Source organism: Hyaena hyaena, unplaced genomic scaffold (genome assembly GCF_003009895.1).
Source record: "Hyaena hyaena isolate Hyena2069 unplaced genomic scaffold, ASM300989v1 scaffold_74, whole genome shotgun sequence".
Taxonomy (NCBI): domain Eukaryota; kingdom Metazoa; phylum Chordata; class Mammalia; order Carnivora; family Hyaenidae; genus Hyaena; species Hyaena hyaena.
The window spans coordinates 281,091-295,964 of record NW_024080706.1 but is presented as its reverse complement, the minus strand read 5'-3'; the positions used below and the strand labels follow the sequence as shown (position 1 = coordinate 295,964).

General features: G+C 52.3%; 1 protein-coding gene across 6 annotated transcripts in view; it reads left to right on the top strand.

Annotated features, from left to right (window-relative positions):
• Positions 1–7,159, top strand: part of PRR5L (proline rich 5 like) — a 151,665-nt gene extending 144,506 nt beyond the window's left edge. For all 6 annotated transcript variants that reach the window (XM_039233336.1, XM_039233337.1, XM_039233338.1 and 3 more), the window contains one exon: positions 4,403–7,159. In XM_039233336.1, coding sequence (XP_039089267.1) covers positions 4,403–4,797 — 395 coding nt within the window. In that variant the 3' untranslated portion in view covers positions 4,798–7,159. The remainder of the gene's footprint in view (positions 1–4,402) is intronic.
• Positions 7,160–14,874: the final 7,715 nt, after the last annotated feature.

The following is a 14,874-nucleotide window of genomic DNA, read 5'->3' as shown; positions in this document are numbered from 1 at the left end:
CAGGCCTAGCATGCGGCCTGACCCCACGGGGGATGCAGACGACGCGCTTGTCTGAGGTTGACTCCAGAGTCTGCAGGGAGCTTGTCGAGGAAACAGCCTGCCCAGGGGACTCGGCACAGCCCGGCGGCCCCTGTGGTCTCCGCTCTGCCCACGCCCAGTCTTGGGAACCAAAACATTCCACCCAGAAGGCAGAAGGAAGAGTCCCAGGCCTCTGCTGTGAGTCACCAGCAGGGAACAGCCATGAGGAGAGAGGCAGGGCCAGCCGCAGAGGCAGCAGGGCCTTGGGAACCACAGGGCTTGGGCTCCAGCTATATGGCCTGGAGTCAGTTGCTTGGTGTCTCTGAGCTGCAGGGGGCTGAGCACAGAGAAGAAAGGCGCCACCCCGTCTCAGGGCAGGGCCCAGGCAGAGCTGCTACCTGCTGTGATGAGGGCCCCAGCCACAGGCAGCCTGGCCCCCTTGGCATCCCTCCCGATGAGAAATCGTAGGAGCCTCTCCCCTTGCTGTGCTGCGGCCGTCGTGCCTGATTACTTGTCTGTCTGAGCCTTAGACTGTTAGCTCGGTGAGGACAGGGAGCATGTGGGCCCCTCGTACCCGGGCCCTTGCGTAGGTCCCTGCTCTGAGTGAGTGAGTGAAGGTCTTGGTTCCGTCTGTCAATCACTCCGGAACGGGCCCCTCTGAGGTGACTCCTCTTCAAGGCTTCTCCTCCTCTGACTCCCGAGAGAGCTCCTGCCTAGACCTCTGCCCTGCCGTTTGTTGACCTTTTTTTATAACTCCAGTAGAGTTAGCAGGCAGTTGTATGTTAGTTTCAATGTGCAGTATAGTGATTCAACAATTCCATGCTTGTTGACCTGGTTTTAACCGTTACTCGTGGGTAGTCTTCCCAGTGGGCACGCAGGAGCCCTGCTTTGAGTCCTGGGCAGAATTAGCCGCTGACTGGCTGGAAAGTTATTTCACATCTTCACTTCCGATTCCTTTTCTACTAAATGGTCAGAAGACGACCATGTCGGTGAGGCACCTCCTTTTCTGATACAGTACCCGGCACATACCAGATACTCATTGGCCCAACCCCCTACCACACACACAAGCGCACGCAGACACACACACACACACACACACACACACACACACACACACCACATGCAGTGGGCTCAGGCCCCTGAGGCGGGCCCCATGTCAGATCGACATTTCGCCCTCTCAGCAGCGACCACAGTGTTTTTGCATGTTGCAGCTCAGAGCGTTTGGGGCAGGAGAAGGCAGCGTCACGGAGGCCCCCTCCTCCATGCTGGCCACCCTCACTGTGGCTCCAGGTCACAGCAGCAGCTGAAGTGGACTTTCCTGTCTCTTCTGCCTGTTAAACCCCCCAGGACTTTGGGCTTCTTGGCTAACAACGTGAGAGAAAGATGGAGAATGTCCAGGCACCCATCTGAAACACCTTTCCTGGCTCATTCTACTGGGGTAGGGCCCCTGGAAAGGATCAAACAATCCTCATTTCCTCCCGAGATGCTGTGTGTGTCCACCCTTCAGCCCCCATGCCCTCACCTTACCCTGTGTCCTGGGCCCAGCCCAGCCTTTGCTCTAGCTCTTTCCCCTTCCTGGATCTGCACGTAATAAATGCTCACCAAGCAGCCTAGCCCAGTCTCCTGCCCAGCTGGTTGAAGGTTTGGGCCACAACACAGATTTTGCAACTGCCAGTCGTAGGCGCTTGTTTCCAATAGTGGGGGACCAATGGGCGGTTTTCAAGGGCATTCTTTTAAGGACGGTTCTTTAATGGGATCCTTGCTTCTTTGAACTCTTCTGGTGCTTCTCTCTTATAGTTATCGATATTTGTGATCATAAAAGTAATACATGGTTATTGTAAAGCTGTGGGAACATTGTAGAAGTGTTGGCGGAGGATATGAGCACCCATGCTTCCCAGAAAACCTCGGTCAATGCCTGGCATGGATTCTTCCTCCTTGGTTGCTCCTTGCCACCTGGTCTCTCTGACTCATTCTTCCCCAGAGAGAAAGGCCGCTGACCCAGCCTCTCCCAGCCAGTTCCAGCCTCTTGTTTGGTACCTCAGGGGACAGTGTTTGCTCTTACCTGGTGTCAGAGAGGAAGGTGTCTTCCAAGGGCAGCATTGGAGCCCTGAGACAAGGTAGCATGCAGTGGGGAAAGTGTAGAGCCTATGAGAGTTGGGCTGAGCCTCAGTCTTCCTCATCTGAACAATGGGAATAATGAGAGCAGCCCTGGTGTTTCAAAGGGAGATTGGGACTCAGTGGTGAGAAAGTGGATGGGAACACAGTAACATCCTACATAATATTGTTTGGTTTTGAGAAATGATTATCATTACCTGCCAATCATCTCCCGTTGGGCTCAGAGCCAGCAGACTTGGTGACTCGGTCCTAAGGCTTGGGATTTCATTCTCCCGTCACTGCACGTGCATAAATGTGTATATATGGACGGGCAGCACTGTCCAGAGACGGCAGCTGCTGAGAGCTTTGCAGGCGGACATGGCAGGTCTCACTGTAATGCCCGTTTAGGAGCATGAGCTCTGGAAGTGATGCCAGCGTGTGTCAGGCCCCTCCAGATCCACGGGAAGAGCCGAGAGTAAACTAAAGCAGCATGGGTCGCGTGTCCCCAAGGACAGTCTATGAGCAACAACGTCTGCTTTCTCTTTAGGAACTAAGTCCTCCCCTGTGCTCCTTCCGGTGTTCAGGAATCCACCCCTGTCGCACTTCTCCATTGCTGCCTGCTGCGTCCCCCTGCTGAGAGAGTGAGTGTTTCTTTTGGGGCCTTCAGGGGCTCAAGGACATGGGAGCGGTGGAAAGCCGTGAGAGGAAGACGGGGTGGGTGGCTGGAGGGATGGGAGAAGTACATCCTGGTAGAAAGAGGGGTTGAACAGAACCCACTTGGTGCTCAGCCCTCCATTCTCAGTCCTGTCTCTCGCTGGGGTCCTTCGTCGCCGCTCATGACATAGATGCGGAGCTCATGTGAGAGAAGGGGTGGGCTGCCTCTCCAGGAGCGTGGGGAGGAGACCTCCCCGAGACGGAGCAGTTGGAGATTTGTCGTGGTCCTGGCTTCCCTCGCTTCTGGGCCCTCAGGCCCCACCCCGGGTGGCTCCTGGCAGGTGCGTCTTCCTGGAGCACAGCCCCCATCTGCCCCGTCCACCCTGCTTGTCTGGCCACAGCTGGCTGCATCTGGCTCTCAGGGGCCCTCCCGTAGGACCGCGGGCCCCCCCTGCCTGCTTGAGCACGCCTCCCCTGTTTCACGCATGCTGTGTCCTGGCCAGGCTGGGGCCCGATGGTACGCCTGTCTCAGAACCTTGCTCAGGCTGCTGCCGTTGCTCAGAGTGCCGTCGCGTCTCCCTTCTGGGAGTGATGCTGCTCTGAAGGCCCGGCTCCAGGCCGCATCCTCCCTGACGCATGGGTATGCCTGTCCCTGCCTCTGAAGCCGTGCACTTGGCTTGTCCTTCTTTTCCTGGCGATACTCTGCCTACTGTCGTCACGTGTGTGTTGTGTGGGTGTCCAGGAAGAGCAGGGTCTGCAGGGGGCCCTGCCTTAACGCCCAGCTGTACTGCTTCCTAGCTGTGTGCACGTCTCTGGTACTCCGTTTTCTCATCTGTAAAGTGGGAGCCAATAAACCGATCACGACATAAGCTCAGTTTTTAGGAGGAGTCAAAAGATGAGTGCAGGTCAAGGCCTGGCGTAGTTTCTAGAATGTGGGGAGAGCTCAAGTGGCAGCGGTTTGGCGACAATTCACGTCCAGCCCTCCTCTTCGTGTCTGCCTCCGCGGGCCCATCTGGGAGCCCAGCCCGCTCTCTGAGGGTGCCACAGGCTGTTGGAATCGAACATGACTTGAACAGCACGTAGGTCTTGGGGTGGGAAGGGAGTGCTGTAGGCCTGGGCCGGGTGATTTGGAGGACGTCCCACTCCCGAGCTTTAATGCGGACACCCCCTCGGGTAAGCTGGACTTGAGCTCACGGGGCCTTTTCCGCTTCATCTGCTGTCACTGGGGAGGCCATGTCCTGCTCCACGGAGCTGGAGGGTTTCTTGTAGAAGCGGGTCCAGCCCGTGCCCAGGCCTTTGGAGGAGCCTGGTTAAAAGGAGATTTAGGGCAAATGCAGTGAAGTCCAGGCAGCAGCTGGGAAGGACGGGAGATCCCCTGGAAGCTAGTCTGTCCTGGAAAGCCCTTTGGTGACCCCTACTCTGCTGGGGCTGTCGGGCGGGCAGCATGGCGCACACGGGGGAAGCTGCTAGGGAAGCAGGGAGACGTTTCTGGTCCCTCCCTTGCGCTCGGTAGGACCGTGCCTAAGCTGTTCCCGAAGGGGCAGCCTCCACCTCCCTCTTCCCCACCTGGTCCGGAGGAGCGTTTGACCCTGTTGTCCCTCCCCACTGACGGCCCTTGCTGGTTTCTCTCTTGCAGCCAGACGCCACTCCAGGGTCCGGCCCAAGGTCGCTGTCCTGAACTACGCCTCGCCAACGAGCCCCGTCAGCCGGCCGCTGAACGAGATGGCCCTGAGCCCTCTGACGGAGCAAGACGGGGAGGCCTACCTGGAGAAGTGCGGCAGCGTCCGGCGGCACACGGTGGCCAACGCCCACTCGGACATCCAGCTGCTGGCCATGGCCACCAGGATGCACTCGGGCTTAGGCGAGGAGCCCGGCGGAGAGGACAGGTGCCTGCTTCTGCCGCCCAGCTTCTCCCCGCCCCACCGGCAGTGCTCCAGTGAGCCCAACATCACCGACAGCCCTGACGAGCTGGAGGAGGTGATGGGGGCCGGCCAGGAGGACTCCGAGCTGAACTGTGCCTCCCTCGGCTGAATGCCCACCTCTCGGACTTCCCAGCTCCGGCCTGGCAACCAGCGCAAGGGCCGCTCCGTCCCCGGGGGCTCACCAAGGGGCTCTTCTTGTGGGCGACGCTGCCCGTGTCTTCTGGGTGCAGGCCCAGTCCAAGTGCCCGAGGGGAAATCCCGGTTGTGAACCCTCCGTTTTTGTGACTGTGACCACCTCTTTGCAGCCACATAGACCCAATTGCCTAGTGTTCACTTTCTGCTTGCCTGACTCCAGACCCCCCTCTCTGGGCCTTTCCCCCAGACAGTGGACTGTGCGACGCTCCCAGGGCCCCTGGCCTTCCGATAGCAGGAGGTCAGCTGAGCCACACACAAAGCCAGCAAGGGTGCGTCGGCCTCTGGAGTTCCCCGTTAGGTTCTTGTGATGTGGGGCTCACAGGGGAGGAGAGGTAGTGGGGCGGTATCTCCCCCCCAACCCCGCCACCCCCTGTCCTGTGGGGAGTGGAAGGAGGCAACAGCCTTACAAGCTCAACTCTAGGAGTGTGCCTTCCTTATTGTCGCTTCACAATTACTGGAAGGAGTTGCCCCCCTCGCACATGGGTGAGGGCCAGTCTCACCTATATCCAGATCCTACCTGCCACCTTTGCCTTTTGGCCCAGGAGGGCTGCAGGGCTGGGGGAGTCCCGTCTTTGACAGAGCCTCAGCCTTTCCCTCTCAGGCCTCCCCACCAAGCTCAAGGAACTAACCTCCCTGGTGGAGTAGCTGGTGCCTTCATTCTGCTTTCATTTCAGACACTGATCATTTTCCTGTTGCGGGTGAGGGGCCAGCTGATAACCAACCCATTAGTCTGTTCCTGGATTTGACTTGAATTTTTTAAATGTGCACCGTTTCAAAAAAAAAAAATTGTTTGCAAATATTTGCACGTAGGATCCTGCACTGCTCATTTCCAATGGGGTAGGTCTTCAAAATAGAAAATAGTCCCCCCACCCCCACCCCCGGCTTAGGAACGCAGCCTGGAAGGGGACCCGTGGTGGGTAGAGCTCATCGGCTGCAGAGCGCTGGAAGCCTCTGGTCCTGAATCCAGAACGGCCTGTGTTTGTGAGTGTTTGTGTCTATACCCGGATATAGCAAGTGGGATGTCTCGGTGCTTCATCCAGAGAGAGATGGGGTTAGGTGGGGGCAGGGCCTTTTGGAGACATGTTCATTCCCTGTGGTTAAAGAAATGCCAGAAGTGCCTGGAGTTTCTAACAGCTGAGCTCTCAAAGTGCTATTTGGGTCAGCAGGCTTTGGTACTGTGCTGAATCCTTAACACTGGTTCCCCCAGGTCTGGGCTTTTTATCCACCTGCGAACCTTGTTCTCTTTGTATCTTCTTGTTGGCCTCACTGATAACAGCTCCAGAGACACGAGAAGGGTTTCCTGAACCTTCTGGCACCTTGTAGGTATCCTGTTGGTCTTTGGAAACTGGTTATGAAATCTCAGAGCCAGGAGCCGGCTTGGCTTCCAATATGGCAGGAGGAGGCTGGGAGAGGAAGCTGCCAGCAGGGGAAGAGGCCTTCTAAGCACGTCGAAGCCTTGACGGTACATCCCTTGTGGGTGAAGATCTGGAACATGACCAGAGTCATGCTTTTGATGGCTTGTAATCTGGAAAGTTTGTTTAAAAAGTTGTCTCATTTTTATTCTTATAAGAATGGGTGGAAGAGAAATGTCCAAAAGAGACGTTTGGAGAATTTTGAACAAAGAAGATTCTCTGTGTATGTGTTGGATAAAGTCCACAAATTGACTAACGTGCATTAGCGAATAGAACAGCACTAAGTAACAACGTGATTTATTTAACTGATGGTGTCTGTCCTTACTGGTACACTTAGCACTTGGGACTAGTATTTATTGATCTAGGCAAAGTAATTAATCATGTTGGGTTTGCTTTTTCAGTTTACAATAGTAATGATCTATATGCTTTTAAATGCCTTGTCCACATACTAACTGCCCCTGATGAGGCCAGCAGTCATCGGTTACACATGTCAGCTCTTAGGATAAACACAGGAGTATCATTGCAGACCCAGTGTACTTAGCTGCTGATGACTGTTAGCTAGTTTACAACTTCACCTTTGATTTACCTGCCTGGTATCGTACAGTACCTATTTCCGACTGTACACACACAGTTTTGTTGATGTGTCTGGGCATTAGCCATCCGACCTATGGCAGGAGTGATGGCTGCAGTGTTTACCACCCCTTTGTTGCCCCGTTAGAAGATGAAGCTAGAATCTTCCGGTGGCCGAGTTCTAATGACAGGAAGCTGTCACCACTCCAAGCTCCGAGTGAGCTCACCACCAAAAGCCTTTCATGTTTGTCTGTTTCCAAAATAGAAGCCAATAAACATCATTTTGTACACGTCCTCCCTGTCCCTGTGCTGTGTGGCCTGACTGAATGTGTAGGCTCCACCGTCCCAGCCCTTCGTGCGTCCAGCCCTCACACTCCCTGTGCTGGCTTTCCCTGCTTCCACTCCAGGGCTAGGCAGCAGCCTTTCCTCAGCCAGTGTCCCCTGGGTTTTGTTCGCCATCCTCGGCTGGATTGGCAAGTCATTTCCTGGAGGGGCAGCCGAGCTTGGAAAACACCGAACAAAGTCTGGGAAGGCAGGTCCTCTTCTAAAACCAGCTTGGGCTCTTCCCGAGCGCTTACCCTGGAGGGGGACACTTAACCGGGTCTACTCGTGGACTCCCTCGTCCTATGCTCCCCTCTGGGCATAGGGGGAGGGAATCCCTATTTTACTCTGCCCGTGTTTTCCTAGGAGGGCTGGAACAGAGTTGGCCTGAGATTGAAGGCTGATTAGTGAGAGCATTCAAAGAGGTGTGACCTGAGCTGAGCATCCTGGGGGATGGCGGGGGTGGGGGTGGGGGGGGCGTGTACATTTGTGTTGAGCCTTCAGAGGCTGTACTGTTGGAAAGAGCTGTTGTGCGCACTTGGCAGAGCTCACGTCGCCAGCGCACTGTCGCACTCGCTCATCAACCCACCAAGTGTTTGTGGAGTGGCCACTGTGTCACAGGCACTTGCCTTGGTGCTGGGGAGGCAGTGATGTTCAGCCAGGCGAGGTGCCCGCCCTCCTGGAGACGATCTAATGGGGGAAGGGGAGCAATCAGGTCAACACAGGCATTTCAAATAACAGAAGACACTGGAGGAAATCAAATGACAAAACTCGGGCTGGGGGTGTGATGAGAGGGCAATCCTGGGTCAGGTGGCTACAGACGTTCTCTCTGAACCGGCCAGCCTTATGATCTGCTTGTGTTTCCTGTCACTGCCCTCACAAATGGCCACAAATGGTAATGGTGTTGAGGGCCTTAAAACAATACACATTCATCACCTCGGGGGACTGGAAGTCTGACCGGGGTCTCACTGGGCTAAGAGCCAGGCGTCGGTAGGGCTGCAGCCCTGGCTGGAGTCTCTGGGGGAGAGTCTAGACCCTCCCGTGCCAGCTTCTGGAGGCTGCCTGCATTCCTGGGCTCATGGGCCCCTCCTTGGGTTTCCAAGCCAGCGACCGTGGCCCTGGGATTCCGCTGCCTGCCCACCCCGAGACAACACAGCATAACCTTCATCTCGAGATGTCCTGGGCACTGCCTCCACTGTCTCCACTGTCAGCCTGTCCACAGTGTGCTGTGGAGGAGAAGAGCCACCAAAGAGTGTGCTGCGGACCCTGCAAAGATGAGCCTGCAATGGGGAGGAGGGGGCCTCGGCCCAGACTCCCACGCTGATCACGATTCTGGAGTCTCTTGCTCCAACCTTTCTCTGATTTCTAATCGCATATCCTTGTCAGGCCCTCATCCTTCCCCGTCTGGACCCCTATGACTGGGGACTCCCTGTATTTGTCTCCAGATTCCCTCTCTCCCCATGCACGTCCCCAGCAGATTTTTCTAAAATGTAGCTAAAACTTCCCCCTGGCTTCCAATAAAATCCACACTTGAACATGACTTCAAGCTGGTCCTCCTCTGCCTTTCCAGCCTTCTTTGCTGCCCCCCGACTCCCTGTGAGGTGTCCTGGAGGTGTCCCCCGCCTGCACGCACCCCCACCTTGTCCCTGCTGCCCCTCTCCCTGGGGGCCCTGCCCGCTGCTTCTCCAGGTAGACACTTCTGCCTCTACACACGCGCAGGTGCTTTCCCAGGAAGGCAAGGATGTGCGGGCTTGTGTTTGCGTGCCTAGGGCTTAGCAATACAGAGAAAGTTCTAAGTCAAGTGCGTTGGACAATGAGATGGTGGTAATTCTGACGGCCACTCCTTCCCTCCTACGTATTCCTACAAAAGACCTTCACCCCTTTTCCTTTCTCTGGAGGCAGAGACCTTCCCCATGCCGCTCTCTAGAACCGTGTCCCAGCTGAGGCTACGTGGCCAGGTGACCTGTGGACGCCACTGGGGGCCAGGACTGGGCCCCTGCCTGGAGCCCCTCCCCTTCCTGCTCCAGCCAGTGGCTGCCGGTCCCCGTGGAGCCAGCGCAGGCCGCGTCCACCGGGCTGCTGCTTTGCTCCCGAGCCAGCTGCTTCCTTCCTCGCCCGTCCCCTTTCTGTCTGTGGTGAGAGATTCCTTCAGGGCCTGGATCATGTGCTTATTGTTGGCAGAAGGCCATCTCTTTGAAGAAGTTCTCCTGCCAAGAAGTAAGCGGGAGTCTTCCCGGCCAGTATGCTCAGGCAAGGACCCCCCCTCCCCGGCCCTAATCCGAGAAAGGCCCAGCACAGGGGAGCTTCACACTCTGCCCCGGTGTACCAAGCACTGTGCTGATCCTCATGACAGCTGTGCACGGCAGGGATCTCCCCCATTTTGCAGATGGGGAAACTGAGGCTTGGGTTCTTCTACCCCAGGTCCAGTGGCCATCCCTCCTGTATTCCACGAGGTGTCCTGGCTATGTAGAGGATGAAGAGGCAGAAGAGCGAAGCCAGGGGCATATTCCTTCAGCCTGAGACACAGTGGGATAGTCTCAGGGCTTCTGGAGAGTGGGGGAACAAAGCTGCCTCTCTTGCTCTTCTCTGGCCACTTCTAGAAAACCTTATGGCAGAGGGGTGGGGGTAGAGGGTTCTGTTGTCCTGAACAGCTAATTTCCTGTGCAGGAAACATTTCAGTGCGTTTTATTTTTTCTTTAAAAATTAGTAACTTTAAATTTGGATTTAAAAATAATATTTTAGTAAGCTTAATAATTAGTATTCATTTAATAAATAATTCAGGCAATAATGTCTTCAAAATCAATATTCAATTTAAGATAAAAATTTAAAAGTCTTTCTTGGGCTTTTAAGTTTAACTTACAAATTTCATTATTCTATTTATAAGTCTAGCAGATTTTAGCATCAATTTTAGAGGAGCTTTTGAATAATGCTTGCTCCTATTTACAAGCTTAGCTTAGCACTTCAAACGCTTTTAAATACATTTATAAATTTCATATTTCTTTTTTAAGTACTTCACTTTTTCTGACGGCATACAAAAATCTTCCCCAACCCTAAATTCTTACAGGAACTCATAAATTAAACTTATAACTAAGGGAAACTTTAAATGTTTTTGTACTCTATTTAAGTTTAGATGACACCGTAAAAAAATCATAAGTCTTAATTAATTACTCAATTATACATTTTAAAGAGGAATTCTAAAACTGTCACTGAACAGGGCCTTTTTCTCTTAATTATCACGTGTGTAAAATACCAAATATGCACAGATTCCTTCCTAACATAAAAGTCTTGGTGCTCTAGTTTGTTTTCTTTTAAATCTTCCTACACTTGAGTCTAAATCTTCCTGGTATGTTGGTCGTTAAGCTGTTGTCTCTCAGATTCCAGCCTTTTCTGTATTTTGGGATGCTGGGGCTGGAAGTCTAAAACCACATTTCTGCTTTGACGGCTCTGCCTGTAGGAGGCGCTGGAGGGCGGCTGGAGGGCGGCTGGAGGGCGGCCTTTGTCAACATGGCTGGTGCAGGGGCAGCGGCTAGGATCAGTCTGAAGCTTTTCCTCACTCCCGGAAGCAGCCCCCGATGTCTCCCTTCAGAGGCAGCAGCACCAGACAGCCTGGGCCCCTCCTCCAGCCCTTTCAACATCAACCACCCCTAACTCTGCCTTTTGTGTCCCTGCTCGTAAGGGTGGCTGCTGCTCTTACCACTTCTGCGATTCCTCTGTGTCTCCCCTGCCTTCTGACTTGTCCAATACCTGATGAATAATTTTGTGTGTTAAATTCTCTGTTTGAATGTTTGGCATGGCTTTGGCCCAATGAATAGACCCTAAAGAAGACACTGATCCTCTCAGTTAACCCAGGTTACTCATGACCAGAAATTTCCTTTGGGTATGCAACCCAGAGCTACGGACACATACAGTGATTCTTCTCACCCTGACCTAAGGACACTACAACATGTTTTCAAGTAATTTTGGTGACTGTTCCTCAGCATCCTTGAGTTTACTGGTGAAGCATATTTGACTCTTGTCAGAATCCCCAAGAGATGCAGGTGCTATTTAGGATGGCTTACTCAACGACTTCATAACCCTAAGAGAAGTGGTCTTGTAGGCAACTGTCTTATCCAGTTGCCTAGTTTTTTGGTCTCCCTTCAGAAATATGACCCCCTCACCAAGCTGCTCATTAAATTCACTCTTATTTTCCATGGTCTTTTGGCTGAGATCTGGTCCTCTGAGAAGAATCCTAAGCAATGTAAATACCTTGCACCTAATAGGCTCCTGAATCCTTGCATATTCTCAGGGCCACATAACTAAACTTCTCCCCTAAACTTCAGTCTGACATCAATGAAACATCTCAGATAGCTTTGTCTGGGAGCCAACTTACAAGGTCATTCCACTCCCCATAGACTGAACTAGGATCGAGTCAGTTGCCTGCCCACAGAAACTTCTGGTATCCACTCTAAGGCAGTGGTGAGAAGGGCTCAATAAATGAAAGTAGTGTAATACTTCTGCTTCTGACCAGAGAGGAATGGCTTGCATCAGATTAATCTTTCTGTCAAAATAATTATAAAAGCTGGACACGATGCGTAGGGCAACTGTTTGAAGGAACTGGAGAGCACCGGGCGCAAGTCCACGTGGCTGTGATCCCTGAGAGAAGCGAAATGTACTGTCGTCCTAGTTTTTCCCAGAGGAGTTTTCCCAAATCATGGATGGGGTGGTGGTGGGAGGAGTGGGTGATAGAAAGCTGCAGTTTTCCTGGGCTGAGGCAAGAGGTGAAGACCGCCAGAGGAGCTGGAAGGGAGAAAGATGGAGAGGGGCGAGTGAGAAATCTGCAAGCGTGTTTCCCTCAGGTTGTTGTCCGACTCCAAGCTGAGCATGCAGTGAGGATTCCAGGGACCCAGCTGAGAACAGCAGCTGCGAACTAAAGAGCTGAATGCATTTCACCTGCTGCGTAATCCGGAGGCGCCAGAGGCCTCTGTCCCACCGAGGCAGGGGTGGGGGGAGCTTTGGCAAACCTCCTGGACTTTTGGTTGAGACCCCAGAAAGGCCAACACAGTAGCAAATGGTAGACTTAAACACAACTATAGCAGTAATTATGTTAAATGTAAATGGACTAAATACTCCAATGAAAAGACAAAGATGGTCACATCATATTAAAAAATAGTAAGAGGCTGTTGATAAGAGCTACAACTTCAAATACTGGGACACAGAAAGATTGAAGATCTAAAAGATGGGAAAACATATACCATGCAAACACTAGCTAAGGAATCTGGTGTTGCTAATTTAGAGTCATGCATATTTCTTTTTTTTAAAGTTTATTCTGAGAGAGAAAGAGTGCATGTGCATGTGAGCAGGGGAGGAGCAGAAAGCAAGAGGGAGAGGGAGAACCCCAGACAGGCTCCTCCCTGCCACCTGTGCAAGCCTGACTCGGGGCTCGATCTCATGAAATTGACCTAAGTGAAACCAAGAGTCAGACACTTAACCGACTGAGCCACTCAGGTGTCCCTAGAGTCATGAGCATTTCATAAAAGGTTGATTCAATAAATGATAATACATAAATTATCATTTATTGGTCATCAACGATATGCCAAGTACCACCCTAAGTATTTCATTCATTGTTGTGTGTAATCATCTGAGTGGTTTTATGAAGTAAATGTTATCATCCCCATTAGACAAGGAAATTGAAGCTCAGAGAGACAATTTGCCTAAGGTCACACAGCTAGAAAACTATAGAGAAGGCTCAAACCTAGTTCTGTCTGACCTCTTGCCAAAGGGCTGACTCACAGCTCTGCTGCCCATGGTGTCCTTTCTTGAACCAGTTGGAGAGCCCCTCGGGGCACAGGAGGACGTTTTAACACAAACGGATTGTACAGTGTGATGCTGGATGGAAACCCTGCAAGAACTAAGACCCTTAGATTGTCTGTCTGTCTGTCACACACACTCACACTTCTGTGTAAATGCTCTGCTCTTCCACACACAGGATCTCCAAGCCGTAGAGAGACTTTCCAATTCGTGGGCTACTGCAGTCTGATTCTTTGAATTTCTCAGTCCAAATTCTCAAGAATCTTGCATAGTTTAAGAATCGTGTATCCACTCCTGATGTGATCAGCTGGCTGCCGCTAAGGAGTGCCATCTTATCTGGTTTTGTGTTTTGTTCTTTACAATCCTTTCTTTGGAGTTGAAGGGGAGGGTTCAGCAGTTTTCAGAGGAGAGACTCACCTACTCCATAATGAATTCATGCATATGTGGATGGGTGGGAATCACAGCAGAAAACCCCCCAGAGAACCCTTCCCAAGCCACCACTAGCTCTGGTCGTCACCTAAAACACAAAGATGCCTGGAGTGGGGGATGGACAGCAGGCTCAGGCAGAAGAGCCTGGAGTAGCCCCAAGAGAGAGTGGGGGAGTGATGGGCCCATCATCCGGGTGGGAGGGGAAGCTGGAGAAAACTATGAAATGAAGCATTCTCTGAAGTGGGCAGTCTGGGTGGGACCCCCACCCTCAAGCTATCCGGGGGTATTTCCCTCAGAGGATATTGTCACCAACTGCCATTTCCCTTACTACCTGGGCAGGCACATCTGGAAAAGCCTACAGAGAAAACAGGCTGAAGTTTGGGGCATAATGTGCTGTGGTGATGGAGAGTCAGGATGACGCAGGGGCCCGAAGTGTCTTCTAAGCTCCTGGGACTCCAAGGATGAGTCTATGGCAAGTAATTATAATAACTTCTAGTACTTATCCAGGGCCTGCTATGGTCAGGTGCTAGTGTAGTCTTTGCTCTCTATTATCTCACTTTTTAAAATGTTTATTTTTGTAAGAGAGAGGGAGAGAGAGAGCACAAGCAAGGGAGGGATAGAGAGAGGGAGACACAGAATCTGAAGCAGGTGTCAGACTCCTAGCTGTCAGCTCAGAGCCCGACGTGGGGCTTGAACTCACGAACTGTGAGATCCGAAGTTGGATGCTCAACCTACTGAGCTACCCAGGTGCCCCTCTCTATTACCTTATTTATTTAATGTTTATTTGTTTTTGAGAGAGAGAGTGAGCAGGGGAGGGGCAGAAAGAGAGGAAGACACAGAATCCAAAGCAGGCTCCAGGCTCTGAGCTGTCAGCACAGAGTCCGACGTGGGACTTGAAACCACGAACTGCAAGATCATGACCTGAGCTGAAGTCAGAAGCTCAACTGACTGAGCCACCCAGGCGCTTCTCTATTATCTCATTTAAACCTTACAACAACCCAGCGGGGTCAACACCATTATGATTTCACATTCTACATGTAAAGAAGCTGAAGCACAGAGAAGGTAAATACCTTGCCCTGAGGCTGCAGATCTAGAAATTGGCAACAGCAGAATGTGAACTCAGGTCATCCAGCTCCAGAGGACTTGCTTTTAACCGTAGTACACTCTTCGTCTACTCTTTGAAAAATGTAATCTAAATTACCAAGCAGAGGGCACTTGGGTGGCTCAGTCGGCTCAGAGTGTCCGACTTTGGCCCAAGTCATGATCTCATGCTTGGTGAGTTCGAGCCCTGTGTCGGGTTCTGCGCTGACAGTGAAGAGCCTACTTGGGATTCTCTCTTCCCCTCAGTCCGTCCCACTCTCTCTTTCCCTCCTCTGCTTGTACGATCTCTCTCTCTCAAAAAAAAAAAAAAAAAAAAGGCTGAAATTACCAAGCAGAATTACAGTCACTGAGAAAAGCAAGAGCCTGTGAGG